The sequence below is a fragment of the Neofelis nebulosa genome, chromosome 15, assembly GCF_028018385.1.
Source record: "Neofelis nebulosa isolate mNeoNeb1 chromosome 15, mNeoNeb1.pri, whole genome shotgun sequence".
Taxonomy (NCBI): Eukaryota; Metazoa; Chordata; class Mammalia; order Carnivora; family Felidae; genus Neofelis; species Neofelis nebulosa.
The window spans coordinates 69051010-69076649 of record NC_080796.1 but is presented as its reverse complement, the minus strand read 5'-3'; the positions used below and the strand labels follow the sequence as shown (position 1 = coordinate 69076649).

The following is a 25640-nucleotide window of genomic DNA, read 5'->3' as shown; positions in this document are numbered from 1 at the left end:
CCAAGCAGTCCAATCTCTGAGGGAACTACTGTTACCAGCCTTGTCTCCTGAAGCTCCTTGCTCTGTCCCCACTCACCCTCTTATCTGAGCACCAGAGTGAGCACTAGAGTGAAGCTTGTTATTAGCACGGTATTTACCCTTCTCAATCTTTTGTGTATACATACGTGTATGCGTGCGTGTGTGTGTGTGTGTGTGTGTGTGTGTGTGTGTGTGTGCACTTATCCACAAAGGTACATAGCATGCTCTACATAAATCTTACAACCTGTTTGTTCATCCAAAAGTAGTCATGGACGCCTATCCAGCTCAGACTTTTAAAGTCTTGCATAGTATTTCACAGTAGGAATATACCATCATCTATAGCATTCTCCTATTCATAGAAATTTCCCCAAGTTTTTGTTAATAAAAAAAATATATAGCACCAACAGTGTCTTCACATCCTTGCCAACATTGTCCTTGTTTTTGTTTTTGTTTTTTGATAATAGCCACCTGACAGGTGTGAAGTGATACCCCATTGTGGTTTTGATTTGCATTCCCCTGATGATTAGTGATGTTAAGCATTCCCCCCCCCCCCATATATCTGTTGACCATTTGTATGTCTTCTTTGGAGAAATGTCTATTCAAGTCCTTAACCCATTTTAAAATCAGGTTATTGGTTTTTTGTTATTGAGTTGTAGTAGTTTCTTATATATTTTGAATGTGAATCCTTTATCAGATGTATGGCTGACAAATATTTTCTCCCATTGTATAGGCTGCCTTTTCACTCTGTTGATGGCTTCCTTTACCATGCAGAAGCTTTTTAGTTTGGTGTAATCCTGCTTGTTTGTTTCTGTTGTTGTTCCCTGTGCATTTGTCATATCTGTGAAATCATTGCCAAGACCAATGTCCTGAAGCTTTTCCTGTATGTTTTCTTCGAGGAGTCTTAAAGTTTCAGGTCTTACATTCAAGTCTTTAACCCATTTTGAGTTGATCTTTGTGTGTGGTGTAAGATAATGGTCCAATTCCATTCTTTGACATATGGGTGTCCGGTTTTTCCAATGCCATTTGTTGAAGAGACTATCCTTTCCCCTCTGTGTATTCTTGGCATCCTTCTCGAAGATAAGTTAGCCACAACCTCTATGGAAAATAGCATGGGGGTTCAGTAAAAAATTAAAAATAGGACTACCATATAATCCACTTCTAGGTATTTTCTCCAAAGAATTGAAATCAGGGTCTTGAAGAGGAATTAGCTCTCCCATGTTCTTTGCAGCACTAGATGTGGAAACAATCTAGATATCTATCCATATATATGTGAATGAATAGAAAAATGTGGTATATGTACACAGTGGAATATTATTCATCCTTTGAAAAGAAGGACATTCTGTAATAGTCAACATCGAGGAACCTTGAGGACATTATGTTAAGCGAAATAAACCACTCACAGAAGGACAAATACTGCCTAATTCCACTATATTAGGTACCTAAAAGAGTCACATTTATCTAATGAAAGAGTGCAATGGTGGTTGCCAGGGGATGAGGGGAGGGGGAAATAAAGTTAAGGTTGAGCAAGATGAATAAGTTCTAGAAATTCGATGCCCAACATTGTACCCACAGTCAACAATAATGTATTGAATACTTAAAAATTTGTTAAGAGAGTAGATCTTTTGTGAAGTGTTCTTACCCCAATAAAATAAAATTTGAGGAAATATTGCAAAGCACTTCTTTGTGAGTACCTCGTTAGGCAGATACCTAGGTCTTTCTCTAGGGTAACTAATAATAAGGGAAATATAAGGATCATAAGGCATATGCATTTTTTAGAAAAATTTTTTATTTTATTTATTTTTTAATGTTTATTGACTTCTGCAGTGGGTGGGGCAGAGAGCGAGAGGGACAGAGGATCAGAAGTGGACTCTGTGTTCATAGTAGCAAGCCCGATGTGGGGTTCAAACTCACCAACTGGGAGATCATGACCTGAGCCGAAGTCTGATGCTTAACTGACTGAGCCACCTAGGTGGCCCTGCTTGGCCCACTTTTATAGTGGTTTTCAAAAAATGATCTACAGATCTATATTTATACCAGGAACTATATTGTTATAAAACTCCAAAATTTATCTTAGCCTATTGTTTATCTGTTGATGCTTTTGGTCTCAAAGACATTTAAAATTTTGATGGAAAATTTTATCATTTTTGGATTTTGTTTTCTACATCTCACTTGTGCAGTCCTTCCTTACCTTTAGCTCCTAGCAAATGCCCTTATATTTTCTTGAAATACTTTGATAGTTCTCTTTTTGCATTTTGGGAATTCTCTTTTTTCATGTGTAGGCTGTGGATATACTTTTATTTGTTTTTGAAAACAAATGAACTGTTTCACTGATTTTATTTTATTTAAAAAAATTTTTTTTAACATTTACTTTTGAGAGACAGAGAGAGACAGAGCATGAGCAGGGAAGGGGCAGAGAGAGAGGGAGACACAGAATCTGAAGCAGGCTCCAGGCTCTGAGCTGTTGGCATAGAGCTGGACACAGCACTCGAACTCACAGACTGTGGGTTCATGACCTGAGTCAAAGTTGGACACTTAACTGACTGAGCCACCCAGGCACCCCTGTTTCACTGATTTTAAGTGCCCCTTTTATAAAATAGTAAGTTCCCATTCATATGAGTCTTTTCTGGGTTGCCTCTTCTCTTCATTGTTCTCCTTATATGTTTCTGCGCCAATCCCATACTCAGAGAGGCCTTTCCTGACCACCTTGCCTGAAATAGCCCGCATTCACTCTCTGTTGCATCACCCCATTTTATTTTCTTCATGACACATACATCTCTTTGGATTTCTTATTTATTTACTTGTCTGCTTGTGCATTACAAGCTCCATGATGACAGCTCCAAGCTGCCTTTTACAGCGCGTGGAACAGCACCTAGTAGACACATAGAGAATAGTTACTGAAAAAAACGAATGAAAGAATACTGCTTGGCCAGGGATATTTGCATTTTGAGCTTTATTTTCAAAGATTGAATAAATTGTCAGGGGAATTTGTACTATCAACCAAAGAAATGGATAGGAAAGGGCCTTTCTACCTCCTTGAAGTTCTTCTCTGTATGTTTGTGGGTTCTGTTCACATGTCACATTGCTTAAATCCGGAACCCTCGGAGAAACTCATTCAAAGGTGCAGAATAGGGTGATGTAGGCTTATAATAAGCCTTGGGTACACTTCCGTTTAGGGTGTGGAATTGAGTGTGGCCAGATGTAATCACTGAATATATGGCTCAAGGCAATCATTAATTCCCTCTGCAAATATTTACCCAGCACTCTGGTGGGTGTGCAGAACGCAATGGCGAGTAAAATAAACATCGAGTTTATGGAGGGGATGGGGAAGACCCTACAGCAATGAATATATGATCAGAAACTGGGATCACTTCTATGTAGACAAATAATGAAAAGCTTTCAGAGCATGTAACAAGGAAGAGGGCCAGAGAGGTTTCCACAGAGGAAGTGACCGTTGAACAGAGGGTTGATCTGGACAAAGAGAGCCTGAAGTATCCCGGCAGAGGCCATGAGGCAGAAGCAGGAGAATAGCTTGGGTCTTGTAGGTGAGGCCAGATCAAAGGGGAGTGCAGTATAATGACAAACAAAGACAAAACAAACAGTAACAACAAAGCCCATGTGGATGTTGGAGTGATACAAACTCTGGGTTCACGTGAGCACCTGTCAACTGTGTAATCAGATCAGTTTTACTCTCTTCCTGCTCAGTTACCTTGTTGATGAAAAACAACCTCATTGGGTTACTGTGGATATTACATGACAGCGTCTTTGGCCCACGTTAGATATACACACTGTAGTTACCATACCTCTGAGTTTGTTAATGGTTCTTCTGTGTTCGTTAGCTGCTGACACCCTAATTTGAAGCCAGCAAAGTAGAAATAATCACTTGTTCTGGAGATTCACAGCCTGAAACCCTCAAGTAACAGTTTCCAAAAGGAAAGTCAGTCAGATAGTTTTGAGCGTCTAGTAAGTGCTGTGTAGTTCAGTTGAAAACCATTTTTGAGTGCATGCTTTATACAAAATGGAAAGTATTCTTTTAAAGATACAAGAATGAGCCATTTTGAAGGTAATGACTAAATGGATTTTTTTTTATAACTATGCCATGTAGGATCTATTAGAGGCAAAATCAGCGTATGTTTTGGTTAAGGGAATGGGGTATAAGACATTCCTTGTAGAGGGAACTTCTGGGGAAGGTTATAGAGGGGAGAGGTTATGGCCAACAACTCATGAGAAAGGTGCCCCAAGAGAGAATTGTGGGACTCTTCTACCAAAGGAGAGAGTGGTTAGTCAAGGCAGTGCTGACAAGGCTGAGTGGTTGTGCACAAGAAACTTGGGTCTTTGTGGAAGGACATCCTGGACCATGGTCATGGCTAGTGCTAGATTATAGCTATGACCAATGTCTCCAAGATCTGCCCATGTCTTCCTTTCTCTGGGCATATTAGTTTGGGGACTCCTTTATGAAAACACAGTGTTTCTGCTGCTGGCAGTGACTACGCACACTGAGACACATATTTTACCCCATCCAAATCAATTCCATGAAGCCACACTTATCACCATTTTGTGGTCTGTGGATCACCCACCCCTGACCCCCACCAGAAGGCCACTTTAGTCTTTTGTCCTTGATTTGTTTTGGCTTCATCCTCTTCAAGCATTTGAATATCTGCCTTTCCTTCCCTCTTTCTTTCTATCTATCTTCCTTCCTTCCTTCCTTCCTTCCTTCCTTCCTTCCTTCCTTCCTTCCTTTCTTTTCCTACTTGTTTATTGAGGAGGGCAGGTGAGAGTTCTATCACCTAGAAAACATCATAGAAAGTTTCTGCTTCCTCAACAGGTGTCTTGGCTATGTTCCCTCTTTATTTACTCCATTCCCATTATAGCCCATTAAAATCCTACTCATCATTCAAGAGCCTGATCAGGTCAGATTTCTCCATGAAGCCTTCTGTAATCACCCCAGCTTAATGGGATTTTGTCTTCCTTTGTAATTATGTATTGCATATTATTTATAACAATGGGTCCATTGTTGGTTTGGTTGATGATTAGTGTTACCTGGCAGAACCTTTTTAGTACAATTTTTATTCTAGAATAACTTCATACTTGCAGAGTCAATGCAAAGATAGTACATAGAATTCCTATTTACCCAATACCCAGTTTCCCCTATTATTAACATCCTACATTAGTACAGTAGCTTTGTCATAGTTAATGAAACAATGTTAATACATTATAATGAACTAAAGTCTATACTTCATTCAGATTTCCTCAGTTTTCCCCTATGTCCTTTATCTATTCCAGGATCATCATCCAGGATGCCACTTTACAGTTAGTTGTCATGCCTCCTTAGGCTTCCTTAGCTGTGACAGTTTCTTAGACTTTCTTGTCTTTTGTGATCTTGATAGCTTAGAGGATTATTCAATAGGAATTTTGTAGAATTTCCCTAAAATGGGACTGAACTGATGTTTTTCTCATGATTAGTCTGAGGTAATGAGTTTTTAGGAGGAAGACCACAGAGGCTATCCTGTGCCATTCTCATCATATCATATCCAGGGTATATATTAACAGTATGACTTATCAAAGGTGATGTTAACGTCCATCACCTGGCTTGAGGTAGCATTTGTCAAGTTCCTCCACTGAAAAACTACTTCCTCCATTTCCATACTGGACTATTTGGGAGAAGGTCACTGTGTGCAGTTCACCCTAAGGGGAGGAACTATGTGCCACCCCCTTAAAAGCAGAGTATCTATATAAATTATTTAGAATTCTTTTGAATGGGAAGATTTTCTGTTCTCCCCCTTTTGCTTATTCAGTCATTTATTTATATCAACATGGACTTGTAGATATTTATTTTATTCCTTGGGTTGTAGTCCAATATTACTTTATTTATTCTGTTGCTCAAATTCTTCCAGCTTTGACCACTGAGAACTCTTTCAGTTGGTTCCTGTGTCCTGTTGATATATCCCCATCACTTGGGGGGATGTATACTTTCTTGATTTCTGCCACTAAAAGATTCTCCAGGCTCATATTGTATATATTCTGCCCCAGGCCTGGGATCAGCCACTTCTCCAAGGAACTCTGACTCCTTTTATTGGAGAATGGTATTAAAAACCAAGATCTGGGCACTAGGCATACTTGTTGCTATTGTGGTGTCTGGCTTTTAGGCCCTCTCAGCTGATACAGCAAAGAGATGCATGTGTGTATACTAACCTGTATATATGTAGGTATCTGTAAATATTCCCCATATATATATATATATATTTTCTTGGTTTAATATTGGAATCAATATCAAAATTGTGAGGACTTCATAAATGTAAGTTTTAGGTTATCACCGTTCACAATGTGGGTAAGTATTAATCTTAGTAAAACTTTGTTACTTGCCTATAGTTTTGGTAATTGTAATTTCATGATCTGAGTTTGGAAATTCTTACATTATGTGATTATTGAATGTCCCACAAGACTCTCCAAGTCTGTGACTTGAAGTCCTAAATATAGAAATAAAGGCTGTAAGAACCCAAACATAATAGTGCAAATTGTATCCATTCATTTTGATAGTATCTGTCTCACTCCTCTCCTCTCCTTCTCTTTCTCGTTTGCTTGCATTTTGGTGGGCTGCAGGCTCCAGTTCCGACACCATCTTCTGAGATGACTTCGATTCCCAGAATACCCTTGATGCTACTCCTGCTGCTGTCCATCTTGAGTTCTGCAAAAGCTCAGGTTAATCCAGGTAACACGGCCATTGCTCAGCCACATGCTAGAAGACCAGCTGAACACTCAAGTCCATCAATGTTCATCTTGGCAAAGGCCCTGCCAAGGGTATCCAAAGGGTTATCTTTTCCCCTTATTCCTTCCTTCCTTCCTTCCTCCCTCCCTCCCTCCCTCTCTCCCTCCCCTCCTTTCTTCCTTCCTTCCTTCCTTCCTCCCTCCCTCCCCTTCCTTCCTCCCTCCCTCTTTTCTTCCCTCCTTCTCCTTCCTCCTTCCTTCCTTCCTTCCTTCCTTCCTTCCTTCCTTCCTTCCTTCCTTCCTTCCTTCCTTCCTTCTTTCCTTCCTTCCTCCCTCCCTCCCTCCCTCTTTCCCTCCCCTCCTTCTTTCCTTCCTTCCTCCCTCCCTTCCTTCCTTCCTTCCTCCCTCCCTTCCTTCCTTCCTTCCTCCCTCCCTCCCCTTCCTTCCTCCCTCCCTCTCTTCCTCCCTCCTTCTCCTTCTTCCTTCCTTCCTTCCTTCCTTCCTTCCTTCCTTCCTTCCTTCGCTTTCATGATGAAACTTGTCTAAAGCAGAAACAGAAACTAATATCCTCTGTCTATATAACATCTTGGCTATTGTGAAAGGGCTCTTGATATAAACTAGAGTGGAGTAAATGGGAATTTTAAAAAATGGGAGGCGGAGGAAGCATCTGTTTGCTTCTGCATCTTCTTGGAAACAGGAAAGAATTTTTAGATGACTTGGAGAACTTCCACAGGTTGGGTTTCCAGTTATTTTTGGCTGGTTTAGGCCTATGTTTTACTTGGATGTCATGTTGTGCTTCTGGGACCCTGGTCTTATGGGATCTCAGGCAGTCTTTCTTTCCTATCAGGTGTGGCCATACTCAAAAATAGATGTGTCCAGAGAAATCTTTTAGTTCTCCCCAACTTTTTAAAACAATTGTATGTGTGTCTCTCTCTATATATTTTATTTTATTTCTATTTTTTAAATTAATTAATTACTTAATTTTTAAATTTACATCCAAGTTAGTTAGCACATAGTACAACAGTGATTTCAGGAGTAGATTCCTTAATGCCCTTTACCCATTTAGCCCATCCCCCCTCCCACACCCCCTCCAGCAACCCTCTGTTTATTCTCCATATTTAAGAGTCTCTTATGTTTTGTCCCCCTCCCTGTTTTTATATTATCTTTGCTTCCCTTCCCTTCTGTTCATCTGTTTTGTATCTTAAATTCCTCCATATGAGTGTATCTTAAATTCCATCATATGAGTGAAGTCATATGATATTTGTCTTTCTCTGACTAATTTCACTTAGCATAATGCCCTCCAGTTCCATCCATGTGGTTGCAAATGGCAAGATTTCATTCTTTTTGATTGCCGAGTAATACTCCATTGTATCTATAAACCACACCTTCTTTATCCATTCATCCGTCAATGGACGTTTGGGATGTTTCCATACTTTGGCTATTGTCGATAGCGCTGCTATAAACATTGGGGAAAACTGCATGTATATTTTAACTTTAAATTGAAGTACACTTGTCTATTACCAGAGTAATGCCTCTTAACAACTTACGTAAAGTTGGTGATCCAGTCTGGGCTTGGTTGAAGTATTCTTCTGATCTCTGGTTTCATGCACCTATCTGGGAGTCAACTGGTTATTGGTTCATCTAGGATGGCCTTGGCTCTGGCGACTGGGCAGCTTGGCTGTCCTCTCCTCTAGCAGACTAGCATGGATATGTTTTAATGGAAATTGCACAGGAGCAATAGCAGAAGCAGAAATGCGCAGCATTTTCCAAGCCAATGCTTTAGTCACATTCGCTGAGATCTCATTGGCCAAAGCAAGTCACATGGCCAAGCCCTGAGTCAGAGTGGGATGGCATAAAAAAAATCACATGGGGATGGCCTGAATACAGGGAAGGGTAAAGGATTGCAGTCATTTTTTTTTCCATGTTGGCACAAATATAAATATAGGAAAGTATACATATATCCTTATACTTAGTATAAATGCTCAATGTGATGAATTTTACAAACTGAATACATCCATCTAAGCAGCATCCAGATTAAGAAACAGAGGTTTACCAGATTTCAGAAGCTCACCTCATGCTTCTTTTCAGTCACTTCTTCTCACCCTCACTCCAAGGGTAATCATTATCCTGCTTTATAACAATATAGATTAATTTTGCCTGTTTTTATACTTTATATAAATGGAAGCAGATGATGCATAAGTACTATTTCGCATCTGGCTTCTTTCATTCAATATTTTGTTCATGATATTCATCCACCCTTCTGCATGCAGTTGGCAACTGTTTGTTTTCATTGTTGTGTGATATTACTTTGTTTGACTATTTTATTTGTCCAGTCTACTGTGGATGGGAATTTGGATCGTTTCCAGTTTGGGCCCATCATGAATAAACCTGCTATAATCATTCTTGTAAATGTCTTTTGGTAGAAGTGTGTATTCAGCTTTTTGGGGGCATATACCTGGAAGTGGAGTTACTGAGTTATATGTTACATACAGTATGTTTTTCTACACATTACCAGAGTTTTCCAAAGAGGTTTTACCAATTTGCCCATCCCACGGTAATGTATGAAAGTTCTGTTGCTCCGTGTTGTATATGGATTTTTGAGGACATTTTTCTTTTGTCCTCTTCATATAGCATGAGGGTACATTGTGAAAATCCTCACCCTCTTCTCCTAACTAGAATTCTGTCTCTGTGGGATATTCTTTATACCTGAAAAGGAAATATAATCAAAACACCTTAAAATCAAGGATTTCTTGTTTTAATAAACCCAGTGCCTTATTACTTTCTTGTAATAAGCTTAGTTGGTTCACCTCAGATCTGAACTTGAACACCATTCCTTCATTTCTCTCCTCTGTATTCCTCCCACCCCATTGAAGTGTGGTTGCTTCCTGCTACATTGAACAAGCAAATGGTCATCTCCCTGATTCGGTCTCCAAGGAAGGGTCACTATGTGTGCACAGAATGGTAGCGTGTTTTCGTTCCAGGCACATTCACAGAGACTAGGATGATATGAGGACATTTTGACGAATGAACCAAAAGAGCTAGTGTTCTGTGTTCGAGAGCATTGTTATAGCCCTGTGGCAGGGAATGAGCTGTGTGAAGACAGAAAGCAGTTATCATTAAAACATTTTCCCCATATTCCTGGTGCCAACCATTTCTGTTGGCTCTTTTTTTTTTTTTTAAGTTTTTTAATTTATTTTGGGAGAGAGAGAACCAGAGAGAAAGGGGGAGAGAGAGGGAGAGAGAGAGAGAGAGAGAGAGAGAGAGAGAGAGAGAATGAATCCCAAGCATGCTCCACACCATCAGCGCAGAGCCCTACGCAGGGTTTGGACTCATGAACTGTGAGATCATGACCTAAGCCGAAATCAAAAGTCAGAGACTTAACCAACTGAGCCACCCAAGTGCCCCTTCTGTTGCCTCTTTCTCCCAGGGAGAAAGGAAGAAATGTCTTGACTTGCAAAGATCTTTATAGAACATAGAATATTTGAGGTATGTTGAAGAACTAATCCTTCTCTCTACCATTTCTTCTGTTTTACCAAGTTAAGCTAGAGACCAGCAATGAGAAACGGTAATCAGTGTTAAAGGATTGAGGCACAAATCTTGGGGTCTGTGGAGTCCTAGGGCCTGCATACTGATGAAGGTAGAGTAGATACATAATAAACGCATGTTGATTTATGGATGACTTTTCAGAAGTCCTTATTGGTTTCTACTGAAAGACGAAAATTCTTGGCCAGGTAGGTTTTCCCCACAGGTTGGTGCCATCTTGGACCAGTCGGGAGAACTGGGTTGTAAACAGATCTTAAAATATCGACACATATTTTAATAGAGTATTTGCTATAAAATATTGGCTGGCAAATAGCAACTGGGCTAAACATTAAATTTAATTAATATAAAGTCTACAACCAGCTCATTAGTTTAAGCCCGTTGTGGAGATTTCATCATGGCTGCTGGTGTCACGCCATGGAGGCTCCTGGGTAGTACTAGTGTGGTATAGGTAGTAGGTCATGACATGATGGCAGGGAGGCCGTTGGTCCACTGCTTTAAAGCACCAGAGCTTTGACAGCGGCAGCCAAGCAGGTAGTGAGACAGGTAGTAATAGTGGCATTTCCAGTAATGGCAGGCTTCAAGGTGGCGTTGTCACTGGGGGCTGCAATGTAGGCTCTACGGGTCCACCCAGGAAATACTGACACGCAGGAGTATGTACACAGTTCTGAAGTGTGGACAGCATGCCTTGCCAGCTTCCCATTGTAACCGTGCACCAGGGACAGGGACCGGATGACTGTCGATTCAATGGAAGGTCATTGGAAGAGGTTGAGGCAGTTTCCTCTGTCACAATCATGGCTCAGGAGATCAGTTAGCTAGTCTCCATCAAACAATCATACCAACAATTTGTGAAAAACATTTCTACAAATCAACAAATGATGTGGACATTGTTAGAATATTCTGCCGAATGATTTGCAGTTTACCTAGAAAATAGTATTTAACTCATTGGGGTGCCCAGGTGGCTTAATCGGTTGAATATCTGACTCTTGATTTTGGCTCAGGTCATGAGCCCAGGGTCGTGGGATCGAGCCTGCATTGGGCTCCATGCTGGGTGTGGAACCTGCTTAACATTCTCTCTCTCCCTTTCCCTCTGCCCCTCCCCTGCTCATGCTCTCTCTCAAATAAAAGAAAAAAGAAAGACAAGAAAATAGTATTTAACTCACTTAGAAGGTGATTCTGAGGAAAAACCTGGTTATGATCCTGGCTTGGTCTTTAATTAGTTATGTGAAATTATGCCTGCCATTGTATTTCTCTTTGTATTTCCTTAATCCTTTCACCTGTCGTGATGGATTAGGTGATGTTGGATTAGGTGATCTGTGAGAGCCTTTCTGTCACAAACTTACTGTGATTTTATGGTGTGGGAGCTTTACCACCTATACTGGAAGATATGGATGGGCTTTGGACTTGGAAGCAGGGTCCCTGATCTTGCATGGCTGTTCTTTGTAAGAAAATCCACTTGTCCCCAGCTCCCTGGCACTTCTCAGGCTTGGGGTTCTAAAATCTGAACTTTGGAAGAACCTCGCCTTTGAGGTTAAGCACAAAGAAGATAGCTGATATATATATATATATATATATATATATATATATATATCAGTGTGTACACACACACACACACACACACACACACACCCTAAAATGCCCCCTAGTGACAGGTTAGGTACACAAAGCCTGTCCCAGCCTAATCTGTAGGAGTTTCATAGTACAAGAAGCTTTTTGTTGGGCAATTTTTTTCCTCTGGAGGTGGGTCTAAGAAGAAGCCTTTCAGGAAGAAGAAATAGCATGTATGCAATGGCCAGAAGGGACGGGGAGGAACATGGGGGGCTGCCTGGTGGAGGGTGCTGAGTGAGAGACCCAAAGGGGCAGCCTTTTCATCCTCTTGTAGATCCTTGGGTGGGGCGACTGGACTTAACAGGAGAGCCTGAGAGTACCTCCAGGACAAAGGGACATCTCTAGACGCCACAATGAAGTATAAGAATAGTCTGGGTTATGATAGTGGTTTGATCACCTGGCCAGGTTAGACGCCTCCAGGCTTCTCCTTCAGTGGTCAGTCAGGGCCCAGAATCTTAGGGATTTCGAGGGAGGAGGACGAGTAGAAGTGACCTGATTGTCCTGGACACCAAGCCCAGGGGTCTGAGGTCCTGAAGACTCAGCCAGCCAACCAGACAGTTGCTGTCTGTGAGGAGCACAAAGGCAGTTGGCCCCACCCTCTGACTTGGCCTGTGAGAAGTGCTTTTACTTGGAAGAGGGAGAAACCGCTCTTTTCCCTAACAGGCAACCCAGGCATTCAGGATGCACAGGACAGAGCCAGGGCAGGGCAGTGTTGGGACTTCCTGTTTCCGTTCCGCATTTTCCCTTCATAGGAGGCAGGAAGCTTACTAGCAATTCAGAACCCTGGGGTGGGGGAGTCCTCCTTTGGTGTCTAGAATGCTCCTACTTTCGGGGGAGGGACAAAGACATTAAAGGGTTGGGATTCTGAGAGGAGGAATTTCTTCTCCTATAGACTCCTGTAGTTTTAGGTTCATCACTGTGGTTTTGTTGTTTCCAGCATCAATCCTACATCCCAGTGAGTTCTTTGGACCTAGGCAACTAGTGTCCTAGGCTATTTGAGTTGCAATGAACCTTAACGATATCCAAGTCCCTCTTCCCCATTTTACAGGTAAAGGAAGTGATGTCAAAGGGAGTGAGAGGTTTGTCCACGAGCACACATCTAGTGAATGGTAAAGCAGGAGCCCACGACTCCCGTCTCCCAGCTCCAAGGTCATTCCACCAAAACCACTCAGCCCCTCAGGGAGCCAGTGAGGAAATGACCTTTCTCCAATAATCATGTAATAGCTGGGCAGCCTGATGGCTACTTTTCTGTGACCGTCAGTGTGCATTTAAGGGGGTGACAGGTAATTGGGGTTTGAGGGATGGCCTGAGGCGAAGGAATAGAAAAGACTCAGAGGATCATGCAGAGCTCGCTCTGGGAAACTTGGTCTCATTAGCATGCCCAGTAAGCAAGGGTCTAGAAGCCCTTTGGTACTGACTCAGCCTCGCAAAGATACCAAAGCTCCAGAGATACCCTGGTTCCCTTCTGCACAGCGTTCTCCCCTTCTCCTCACCCCCTTGTCTACCGCCAAAGCTGATACATGTAACTTTACTTACACACATTTCCAAATTGGAAAATCCTGGGCTCTCATCCTTCATGTCCCCAGAGATGTGTGAGAAGGTTTGTGGGGCTTCATCTAATGAGAATGTGGCACTGGTTTCAGATTTCTGAAACCAGACCCGAGATGCTAGGGCTGTGTGTGTGTGTGTGTGTGTGTGTGTGTGTGTGTGAGAGAGAGAGACAGAGACAGAGACAGAGACAGAGACAGAGAGAGATTGCTTGTTTGCTTTATTCAGACTGAGCAGGGCCCTCAGAGGGAGATAAAAAGGCTGCGAAGGGACCTCCCTGCTTGAATTTCTCTTAAGCAAGCAATGCGTGATGCTGCCCAGATTGGCTCTTTCTTGCTTATATGTTTGTTTGTCGAGTCTAGCCTGAGGGTGGCCTTTGGTATCCTTCCTGCCAGTAAAAGGATCTTTCTCTGGGGACAACCGAAGCTCATCTGCCCCTTAAACACCCTCTGTTGTGCCAAATAGGGAAAAAGAGAACGCAGAGTTCAAAGGGGAATACCAACTAACACTCAACCAGCACTTAATATATTCCTGGTGCCATTCGAAGTGGGCATCAGCAAATTTAATCTTTGCAGTAATCTTATGAAGTAGGTAGTATTGTCTTTCCAGCTTCACAGGAGAAACTGAGGCCCAGAAACCTTAGGTAACTCACTCAAGGTTGCAGAGCTAGCTAAGTGGCAGAGCTAAGAGGCGCCCTTGACCGGCAAGTGTGCTCTTGACCTCTGTGCTCCTGGATTGTCAGACACACGGGATGCTCACGTACTACCCAACCAGGTCAGCTCCCCAGGGTCTGAGTGGTTGAAATACTGAAGGTATGAATGTGGGCCAGACATGGAGGAATTTGCCAGGCTAGGTGGAAAGAGGAAAGGAGAGCATTTGAGCTAAGAAAAGGCTCAGAGGCACAAATAGGAAAGTAAAAGTGTGGAGATGGTTGTCACTGAGGGGTCATGAGGGCAACAGTGAGGTTAGGGTCGTACCAGAAACAGGAGCCACCTAGCTTTGGGATCCCCAGTGTGTGACAGGTACTTTCCGATCAAAGGCTTTGTCCTCACCCGGTGATAACAAAATGGGATGTCATGTCCTTCCTCCCAGGTTGTGAGTTCTTTCCACTGCCTCCCCTCCCCCCCCCACAGTTAGATTCCTTATTTTACTTTTTTAATAAATTTAAATCGCCTTCACCCATTTTTTCCACCCTCTACCCCCTGCCTCAGGTAACCACCGGTCTGTTCTCTGTATCTGTGAGCTTTAAAAAAAAAAAATTTAATGTTTTTCTTCATTTTTGAGAGAGAGAGACAGAGCGTGAGTGGGGGAGGGGCAGAGAGAGAGAGGGAGACACAGAATCCGAAGCAGGTTCCAGGCTCCGAGGTGTCAACACAGAGCCCGTTTGAGCCATGAGGTCACGACCTGAGTCAAAGTCAGACACTTAACCGACTGAATCACCCAAGCGTCCCTTATATATATATTTTTAGATCCCACATATAAGAGAGATCTCCGTCTGACTTATTTCAGTTAGTGTAATGCCCTCAGGTTTTATTCGTTGTCACAAATGGCAGGATTTCCTTTTTTCTCATGACCGATATTCCACTGTATACATATACCACAATTTCCTTATCCATCCATCCACTGGTGGACACTTCGGTTGTTTCTGTATCTTGCCTATTGTAAATAATGCTGCAGTGAACGGGGGTGTGTGTGTGCACATATCTTTTTGAGTTAGTGTTTCATTTTCTTCAGATGAACACCCAAAAGTGGGACTGCTGGGTCACGTGGCAGTTCTATTCTTAATGTCTTGTAGAGACTCCACACTGTCTTCCCTAAGTGCAGAAGGATCTCTTTTTCTCCACAGCCTTGCCGACACTTATTGTCTCTTGCCTTTTTGACAGTAGCCATTTTAAGAGGTTTGAGGCGATATCTCATCGTTGTGATGTGTCTTGCCCTGATGATGAGTGATGCTGAAACTTTTTTTTTCATGTACCTGCCGATCACCTGTATGTCTGCTTTGGAAAATGCCTGTTCGCATCTTCTGCCTGTTTTTTAATTGGACCATTTGGTTTTGTGCTATTGAGTTGTAGGAGTTCTGTATATCTTTTGGATATTAGTCCCTTATCAGATATATGATTTGCAAATATTTTCTCCCGTTCAGTGGGTTGCCTTTTTATTTGTTGGTGGTTTCCTTTGCTGTGCACAAGCTTTTTAGTATGATGCATTCCTGCTTTTTTATGTTTTTCTTTTGTTGCTTTTGGTTATGGTGTCAGATTCAAAAAATCATTGCCAAAAGCCATGTCAGGAGGCTTACTGCCTATGTTTTCTTCTAGGAGTTCTATGGTTTCAGGTCTCCCATTCATGTCTTTAATTGATTTTGAATTAATTTTTGTGCATGGTATAAGATAGTGGTCAGGTTTCATTCTTTTGCATGTGGCTGTCCCATTTTCCCAGCACCATTTATTGAAGAGATAGTCCTTTTCCCATTGTGTGTTCTCGGCTCCTTTGTCATAAATTAACTGACCATGTACGTGTAGATTTATTTCTAGGGTCTCCATTTTGTATGCCAATACCATACTGTTTTAATTACTATAGCTTTGTCATATATCTAGTAATTGGGGGACATGATGCCTCCAGCTTTGTTCTTCTTTCTCAAGATTGGTTTGGCTATTCAGAATTTTTTGTGGTTCTATACCAATTTTAGGATTATTCGTTCTATCTCTATCATTTGTTTAGGATTATTAGAAAAACGCCATTGGAATTTGGATCGAGCTTGCTTTGGCTCTGTAGATTCTTTGGATAATATGGACATTTTAACAATATTGATTCTTTCATCCATCAGCATGGAATAGGTTTCTATTTATTTGTATCTTCTTTGGTTTCTTGTATTAATGTTTTGTGCTTTTCGATATGCAGGTCTTTCACCTCCTCGGTGAAAGGAGGAGGAAAATTCCTGGGTATTTTATTATTTTTATGCAATTATAAAAACGGGATTTTTTAAAAATTTCTCTTTCTGATACTTCATTATCAGCGTATAGAAATGCAACCGTTTTTTTTTGCGTATTGATTTTACATCCCATAACCAGGATGCAGGATGTCCTTTTGCTATCACATTTCAGCAAATCTGAGACGAAGATGTTCCAAGAAATTAGACAGGCAGTAAGCCTTCCCGGGTCCTCTGTCCGGATTGTTCCCTGAATCGGTGGTTCTTCTTGACCCTGAGGTCTCATTATAGCGTGGAGAGTGAGTGCAGACATACTGTGTGATGCCAATGTGGTTTGGTGAAGAGACCGGGTGATGGAAATAAAGAGACCTCAAGCCTGGTTCCACTTCTGTCACTATCTAGCTTTGTGACTTTAGCTAAAGCTCCGTATCTCACTTTGCTCACTGACACAACGGGGGAAAATGAACTCTGCCCTCTGCACCTCACGTGGCTACGATAGGGGGACCAAATGAGATAACAGAAGTCAGTGGGCTTTCGAAAGTGATATGCAAATATTGAGGGTTGTGATTTGTTCCTTTTGGAAGAAGAGAAAAATAAAATAAACCAAATACCATAAAACAATGGTTTCTATGTAGCAGACGGTGGGGGAGGAAAGAGAAAAAGAGTTCATTAGTGACCATTATGGTCCCTTGTGGTCTCCAAGAGAGACTCAAGTTACCTTTGGGAAGTGGGGGCTTCTAACAACCCTGAACTCTGGCCATCCTGACTCCAAGGGGACGCAGGGCCCTGTGCCCAGGCGAGCTTATCCATGGCAGTATGTTTTTCTGAGGAGAACAGTGTGATTGTTGGCTTAGCTTTTGGTCCTAGCCAGCAGGCCTCTGAAGAGCATGGATGTGGCAAGATAGGCCTCCCAGAATTTTTCGTGGTTTGGACACATACACAGTGAAGTAAAGTAAAAGTTAAGACATTCAAAACAGTGAGGTTTTTGGGGGGGCTTAAGTAGGAGGTGATGAGTTGTTAAAAAATATGCAACTTTTCCCCCCTGCTGCACAGACATTTATGACTTTGGTCTTTGTCTTATTTCGTGTGGCAATGATCTCTTGTGTATTCATGGCCAATACCTATGACAGTACCTGGCTTATATAGACAATCGATAAGTGCCTGAGGAATAAGGAGAAGACAAGAAGGAAGGGGGTCAAGGGCCTCCCAGGCTTCTCTATATTTTTCTTCAAAAAAAGCATCTAAATTATGCCATTTGAGGTTTGGTCTCACAAAGATGTTAGGAAGCCGAGAAAGAGTTCATAAGAATATCAACCCTTTGGGGGCGCCTGGGTGGCTCAGTGGGTTGCATGTCCAACTTCGGCTCAGGTCACGATCTCACAGTCCATGGGTTCGAGTCCCGCGTCGGACTCTGTGCTGACAGCTCAGAGCCTGGAGCCTGCTTCCGATTCTGTGTCTCCCTCTCTCTCTCTCTCTGCCCCTCCCCTGCTTGTGCTCTGTCTCTCTCAAAAAAAAGCCCAACCATGAAGTGTATTTTCCCTATATATACAAGCATAGCTAACAAGAAATGATTCATCCTGGCACAGGAGGAGCCCCGGCTATGGGGAGAAGAGGGGAGGGGGTGGGTAAGTCCACCTTTGGAAAGCTATAATTTTAATTTATTTGCTTTTAGTAGGTTAGACCAATATTCAGGACTCTGTAGTAGCTTTCTTACTGAGAAACTCGCTCAGCTGTGATTGATAACTATGCATTTGGCAAATGTGCAGAGTGAGAAAGATGCTGCTGGCTACAGCGATCACCCGTCTCTTCCAGAAGCTCTGGGGTTTTGCCCCATAGCGAAGCTTCTCTACCTGCACAAAGCCCAGAGCCAGCCCTGTGCCCCTGCTCCAAACTGAGGAACGGCTGAAAGGGGCTGCAGGAGGTATATCCCCTCTCAGATTCTCCCTTCTTTGAAGTTCTAGTCCCCTGTTCTAACGATCTGTTCGGAGAAAAAATCTTCTATTTGGGTGTTTTGCCCGTTTTTAACTTTTTTTTAAACCTCAGAGCAGTCAGATGCTTTCAAATAGATGATTTATAAGTTTTATCTGCATCTTTCAAGTGCAGGGGGGAGCACTGGTTACTGTAAGCTACTCCATCCCACCTGGAAACAGAAATAGAAAGTTAACTTTTACCTTATTGCCAGATTATGTTAACTGATGGTGTCTTGCTTTTTGAATTGGCTAGTGGGAAGCTCAGAGCCAGATGTGAGGCCCATCACCAGCAAAGGTATATAGACCCACATGCAGTATCTTTTGGATATCAACCTTAGCTCTTTAGCTTATCCTTTTTTTCCCTATTCTCTTTCCCCTGAACATACATACGTTTATTCATTTATTAATTATTTTATACCATTTGGGAAGCCAATTCCAATCTCTGTTTTAGAATGAGTCAGGGTAAAAATAGTTAAAATATAAATAACATCTATAAATAACATCTATCCAGTTTTAAGCATTATTCTGCCTTAAATTTTTTTTTTACATTTATTTCTTTTTGAGAGACAGAGCACAAGTTGGGGGAGGGGCAGAGAGAGAAGGAGACACAGAATTCGAAGCAGGCTCCAGGCTCTGAGCCATCAGCACAGAGCCCGATGTGGGGCTCGAACTCACAAACCGTAAAATCAGGACCTGAGCCGAAGTCGGACACTTAACCGACTGAGCCACCCAGGCGCCCCAAGCATTATTCTGCTTTAAACATCACTAAGTACTTGATATATATTAACTCATGCTTCCTGATAGCATTCTTATAAACAAATACTATTATTACCATTAAGCTGAGAGGCTGAAAGTTAAGTAACCTTCCCAAGACCATAAAACCTCCACATTGCTTTAGAAAGAGTGAATGTAACATTTAAAACAAATAATCCTCTCTCTTCCTCCTTCTGAGTGTCATATCTGGAGCCCTATTATATTTCATGAAGCATGCTAAATTCTTTGTATTCATTATGTTAAATCTCCACAACAGCCCTCTTGGCAATACTGTTAAAGATGAGGAAATTCAGGTTCAGAGAGGTTTACTAACTTGTCTTGAAGTCCCATGATTTGGAAGTGGCAGAATCCAGTTTTAAGCTTCCAGACCATGGCCCCAGTTTTCTTCTCAGTTCCTGACCTGCTGTCTCTTCAACTCACCTTCATGTTTTTTAAATTAAAGAAAAAATGTTTATTATTTATTTTTGAAAGGGAGAGAGAGAGAGAGAGCATGCAAGTGGGGGAGGGTAGAGAGAGAGGGAGACACAGAATCCAAAGCAGGCTCCAGGTTCCATCCAAGCTGTCAGCACAGAGCCCGACATGGGGCTCAAACTCACAAGCCGTGAGATCATGACCTGAGCTGAAGTCAGATGTTTAACCGACTGAGTCACCCAGGCATCCCTTCAACTCACCTTCTTATTGGAAGGAAGGACATACTATTCTACCATGAAACCTTCACTGACTTTGGCAGCCAGGAAGAAGAATGTATCTTGACTGACCCTCACTTTGATACCCTGGAATCCAGTACAGCCTGGGGACTCCTCTTCCAGAGCTCTGCAATAATTGTTTCTGGAAAGTATTTTGGGCTTCCAGGAAGGCTGCAATTCTAAAGGGCTAATCCCAAGGGGAATCTCAACTTGGGCAAAAGGGGTGTTGGCAGAATCACCCTATGTGCCTAGAGGAACCCAAATAATCTTCGTTGGCCTCTAGTAGCATCCCGCTGTATAGATATTTACCTGAATAATGAACCAGTCTGGAGTAGCAGCCAATGTGGAGCTTGGGGGAACAGGGACCCAAGTGACAGCTTCTCTAATGGGACCACCTTGTCCTTTCTGGAATTGGAAGAACTTGATCATGGTAGCCTGGGGTTGAAGAAAGAGGAACCAGGGATCAGGAGACATGAGTCTCAGTCCTGTGCAGGAATTTCAGTCCTCGTCAGCTGTGCGTCCTTGACTAAGTCATTTCACCTTTTGGGGGCTCAGAGGTTCTAACTAATATTTGATATGGAGCCATTGGAGGGGTTGGTTTTCTGAAGCCCCTTCTTGGCTCTGAAGTTTATGATTGCAGATGTTCTTTTAGACCAGAGACCGTCTTGGGTCCCCTGGTTGACCCCAGTGTCCCCCCTCCTGGTCAGTCTGGTCTTCCTTGTACCCAGAGAGGCCCAGGTGTCAGCTCTCCATGCTTCAGGACTCACGTGTGCCATGCGTGTGTTTTCCTGGAAGCTGCATATAGGACACTCATTGATGGGTAAGCTTGTGGTCTGGAACTAGCAGGGAGATGGTAAACATCACGGAACAAGCTGCCCTTTCAGGCTCTCAACCTTGGCAGCATAGTATGAAAATAATTCTTGGGAAGCTGGAGCCTGGTGGCAGCTGCCTGCTTCTCCTCTGCCTGCCTGCCAGGCCCTACCAGAGCTCAGGACAGATCGAGCTCTGCCTGGGCATGCGGTGGCCGGCACTGGTAGTTTTCCACTCTGGGAAACTGGAAAGTGAATTGGCTTCTCTGTCCAGGAGATTGGTGGGTAGTGGAAGTGTCAAGAACCACCAAGAACAACTCAGCAAGCAAAATCAGGACACCCTTCTTTGCTGCTGGGTCTCTGGGTCCCTCGCTGTCCCTTGCTGTCCTCCGCCTTTCCATGCTTCCTGATCTTTCATAATTTGGAGTTCAGAGATGGATGGATGGGATCTGATAAAAAAAAAAAAATGAAGTGGGCTTGGGGAAAAGCACAGGGGCCTGACATTTAGGATTTGGCACTCTGAGTCTTTGCTATTGGCTGGGGTCCCTTCCACAGGAGTTTACCAAAAATAGGCATATTCACTAGGAAAACCGCACTGGTACCGCTGAAAAGTGCCACGTTGGTTGCCCTGGGCCAAGGCTTATCCTGGTTCCAAAGACCCACTAGGATGAGGAAGGCCATCCAAGATCAGCTTGTCTTTTTTCCTCTGCCCTTTCTCTGAGGCCCCTGGGAATATTGATTCACCAAGAAACTTCGCCTACTGGCTGCTTTTCTGGCTCTTATCTCTGAATTCCCTATCCTCATCCTTATTATCTTTGGTTCCAACATCTAGACCTCAAGACCCACTCCAATTGTCTCAGGAAGCTTTGTAATATCTCTGGCTCAGAGCCTTGCTCTGGCATTGAGCTGGAGATCTTCATCAAGGCATAGAGTGAGACTCCCAGCTCTTTCCCTCACCAAAGCTTGGGGACCCCTCCTTAGTGCAGCTTCTTGGACCTTTATCCAGTGTCCATTGACTACAATTCATGCTAAAGCTTCTCTTCCTCTCATGCAAATGCCCACAAAGCCCTTCAAAGAACATCCCTGAAACTTGGTGTCCTTTGGTGATTGCTGAGAAATGAAACAATCCTAGAGAAATGAATCAATTACAGAACCTGCCCTCAAGAGTTCAACACATGGTGAACTCTCCATTCATCCAGCCTTGGGTTCATCCATCCATCCATCCATCCACCTGCCTTCTACCCTTTTGCTTACTTATTTATTTGCCAAATGTGTATTGAGCATCTAATGGGTACCATGTGTTGGCAGCTGCCCAGCAGGAAAAGGAAGAATCTGACATGATTACTATTCTCAAGATTGCTTACAGTTTCACTAAGGAGGTAAACAAGCATGAGTGAACTAGAAAATCTCTGGTGAAGGTTGTTACCTAAAAGAACACCCCACCCATCTCTTTTATCCCCCTATCATATTTTAGAGTTTTCCGTAGTTTTGTCATACTATCTGAAATAGTAACAATTCATAATAGCTATTGTCAGACAATTTGATTGCCTATTTGAGAATCGAAAATCTATTGCCTCTTGTCTTTCTCCTCTACCAGAATGTAGGATCCGTGGGCTAAGTCATTTTATCTGTCCTGTTCACCACTGTATCTTCACAGCAGGAACTAATTTGTTAGATAAATTCATAAGCATTAAATAAATTAACATTAATGTTAAGTAAATATATTTGTTAAATAAATACATGAACAAAAAGATGGGTTGCAATAGATATGTAATGCCCCAGAATTACAAAGAAGTCTTATATGTCTGCTGCCTGGTTAAGCATCATTAGTCAGGGCTACCCTTTCCTGACTTCCCAGGTCTTTGTTTTTAAGCCTCCTAATTAGGAACAACAGAAAACTCTTCTTTTATCACCTTTTCAACAGATATTTATTGAACACTCAGTTAATACCCAGACACCCTACTAGAAATGAGGCAAACAACAGAGAGAAAGATAGACAAGATCCCTGGCCATATGACACTGAATAGTTAGTGGAGAGACCAAAATGGAACAATTATTTGTATTGAAACAAACAATTATTTGTTTTACAAGTGTGAAAAGTGCTAAGAAGGAAAGCAGCGCACTGTAAGAGCATGTAACAGAAATTCCTAATTTCCCCAAAGGCTCGGAGGAATTCTCTAAGAGCTGGAGGATGAGCAGGAGTCAGCAGGTAAGGGAGGGGAGGGGAAGAACATTCCAGGTACACGGAACATGACATGCAGGGAGACCCTGAGGCTGGAAGGTACTTTGTGCACTTACGAAGTCAGGATGAGAGCCAGCAGAGATGTGCAGAAAGCCCAAGGTGAGGCCGGAGAGGTAGGCTTGGCCCGATCCCGCAGACGTCATGGGCCACACTATCCCAGGAAGACTGGACAGCTGTTAGAAGATTCATGTCAGAATAAGATTCTAGGAAGCTCGCTTGGGCTGCTGTGTGGAGAAGGACTGGGAGAGGAACCGGAGGAAGAGCTAGAAGGCATTATAGTCATTCAGATGTGAGGTGGCAGAGGCTGGGCCCTGCATGGGAGGAGTGGAGAAGGAGAGAGACAGCTGGACTCAAGAAATTTGCGGGACGTAGTGATGAGGGACCATAAGGCAAGCTGAGGGCAAAGCACAAGCCAACACACGCCCCTCCCCCGCCCAAGTGGGATCTGTGTGACGTTCCTCAGGCTCTCCTGGCCACCCAAGAACAAAGGAAAGGAAAGAAAACAAATGGTTAACTGTGATAGAGATCACAATCATGCGGGACATGAGTCTCCTTCAGGTTACAAATGTCTTAGTAAATTATAAGAAAAAGGCAATTTTATCAATACACTGATCTCCAGAAACCTGTAGACTCAGTTTCCTGGAGCCCCAACATCACCCTCCATAGTGTTGTGGGGACAAAGGCAAGAAGAAAATGGCAGGTAAAATTAAATTTCCGTGTGACCTGCAGCCCATTGACAAATACCTGAGGCAAATACAAAGTATAACATTTCTCCAGGAACGCCCTACTGTCTTAATGTCAATGGCTTCCTAGAGGGAAAACAACCTTAGCTTGACCCTAGCAAGGCTGTGGCATCCTAGGAGTCCTGTTTAGCAGATGAAAGTCCTTCTGGAGGCTTCCCTTTGGCCTTTCCCTCCCCCAACTCCATAGTACATAAGCAGTCACTCTTTACAAGCCCAGTGCAGCACTTCCTGCCCACGGGTCCTGTCCCTGTGCTTTAATAAAGTCACCTTTTTGCACCAAAGACATCTCAAGAATTCTTTCTTGGCCATCGGCTCTGGACCCCTACCACCCCGAAACCCCATCCCTACGAGCGGTAGGATTTGCTAATAGAGCAGCTGACTCCCGAAGGACAGGTTTACTTCCCACTCCTCCACTGCTCCTAAAGCAGAAATAAACATGTCACGTGTCATTCCAGAACTCTTCCTGTCCCAGAGTCCTGTACTGGTCCAGGTTCAGGGCCACGTGTGCCGCGGCTCAGGGAGGCCTTCCAGTTCTCGACATGGTGTTGCCACAGCTGTCCACACGTGGTTGGCTTACACCCTTCCGTGCGAGGGAAGCACTGGAGGGGATGAGGAGGAGGGGCGCACTCACACATTTAGAATTTTCTTTTTTTATGTGGACAAATTGCAGCCTCGTTTCATCCCCCGGTTCTTCAGTTATCAAACCTGAGCAGCAGCAGAGTCACCTGGAGGGCTGGTGAAAACCTGGTTGGCTGGGCTCCGCCTTCAGAGTGATTCAGTAGGTCTAGGGTGGGGACTGAGAATTTGCATTTCTTTTCTTTCTTTAAAAATTTATTTTATTATTTATTTATTTATCAAAGCAATTTTTTCAATGTTTATGTATTTTTGAGAGAGAGACAGAACCACGTGTGGGGGAAGGGCAGAGAGCGAGGGAGACACAGAACCTGAAGCAGGCTCCGGGCTCCGAGCTGTCAGCGCAGAGCCCCACGCGGGGCTCGAACCCACAAAATGTGACCTGAGCTGAAGTCGGACGCTTAACCGACTGAGCCACCCAGGCGCCCCCTAATTTTTTTAAAAATTCAAGTTAGTTAACAGGCAGTGTAGTCTTGGCTTCAGGAGTAGAACCCAGTGACTCATCTCTTACATATGACACCCAGTGCTCATCCCCAAAAGTGCCCTCCTTAATGCCCATCACCCATTTCACCCCTCCCCCCACAATGGAATTGGGGAAGTTATTGGCAAATGACATGTCAGAGAACTTCTGTTTCTAACAAGTTCTCAGATAGTGTTGGGGGCTGCCGGTCCTGGGAGACCACTTTGAGGATCAAAGCCTTAGCCCAGTAATTAAGGGGAGCAAAGAGCCTCAGCCAGGCAACTGGCCCTCCTTGGACACCAAATAGAGTATCCTAGCTGGGATCTCTCTCTCTCTCTGTCTCTCGGTTTTTCTCTCCCTTTCTTTGTTAAATATGGAAAGTACCTATATAGGCATAATTGGAACACAAAATAGATAGGGTTCCTAAGCCCGGGAAATACCAACATGCTTCATACAGGCAGCTGCAGCTAAGGCAGCTGTGTTAAAACTCCCTGGTTGCTGTTCCCAGGACAAGCAGTGCCTTGGTGGGGAAGTTATTTGCAACAATATCGTGACTCACCCCATGCGACCCTCTTTCCCCATTTCTGGTTTACTTTAGATGTTCCGAGAAACAGAAGTTCTCGTTACACTCATGGCCCAGTGACTAGAGATTCATGATAGCCAGGAATGCAAGCCCAGTGGGACTGTGAATGTGGATGTCCCTGGACTTTGGAATGGCCCCAGAGAATGATCATGTGTCCAGGCTGGAAGGGACCTGGAAGCATGGTTTCCAAGCATGGCTGCATAGCAGAATCACTTGGGAAATTAAAAAAAAAAAAAAAAAAATGTAGGTTCCTGGGCACAGTTTCAGACCTACCGAAGAAAAATCTCTTAAGACAGAGCTCACAAACCTATATTCTACAACCTTCCCAAGCAATTCTAAAGCAGTCGGTCCATGGACTGGCTTTTGGGAATCACTGCCTTAGAAAACATCTAATCCAG

The 25640-nt window shown here is 43.2% G+C and overlaps 1 protein-coding gene across 10 annotated transcripts in view; it reads left to right on the top strand.

Moving 5' to 3' along the window:
* DDR2 (discoidin domain receptor tyrosine kinase 2) overlaps positions 1-25640 on the top strand; it is a 155789-nt gene that overhangs the window by 86511 nt on the left and 43638 nt on the right. For 7 of the 10 annotated variants that reach the window (XM_058701528.1, XM_058701533.1, XM_058701529.1 and 4 more), the window contains one exon: positions 6616-6724. The exons of the other annotated variants lie outside the window; for them this stretch is intronic. In XM_058701528.1, the coding sequence (XP_058557511.1) occupies positions 6616-6724 (109 nt within the window). Of the gene's footprint in view, positions 1-6615; positions 6725-25640 lie in introns of those variants that run through there. 10 annotated transcript variants of the gene reach the window in all.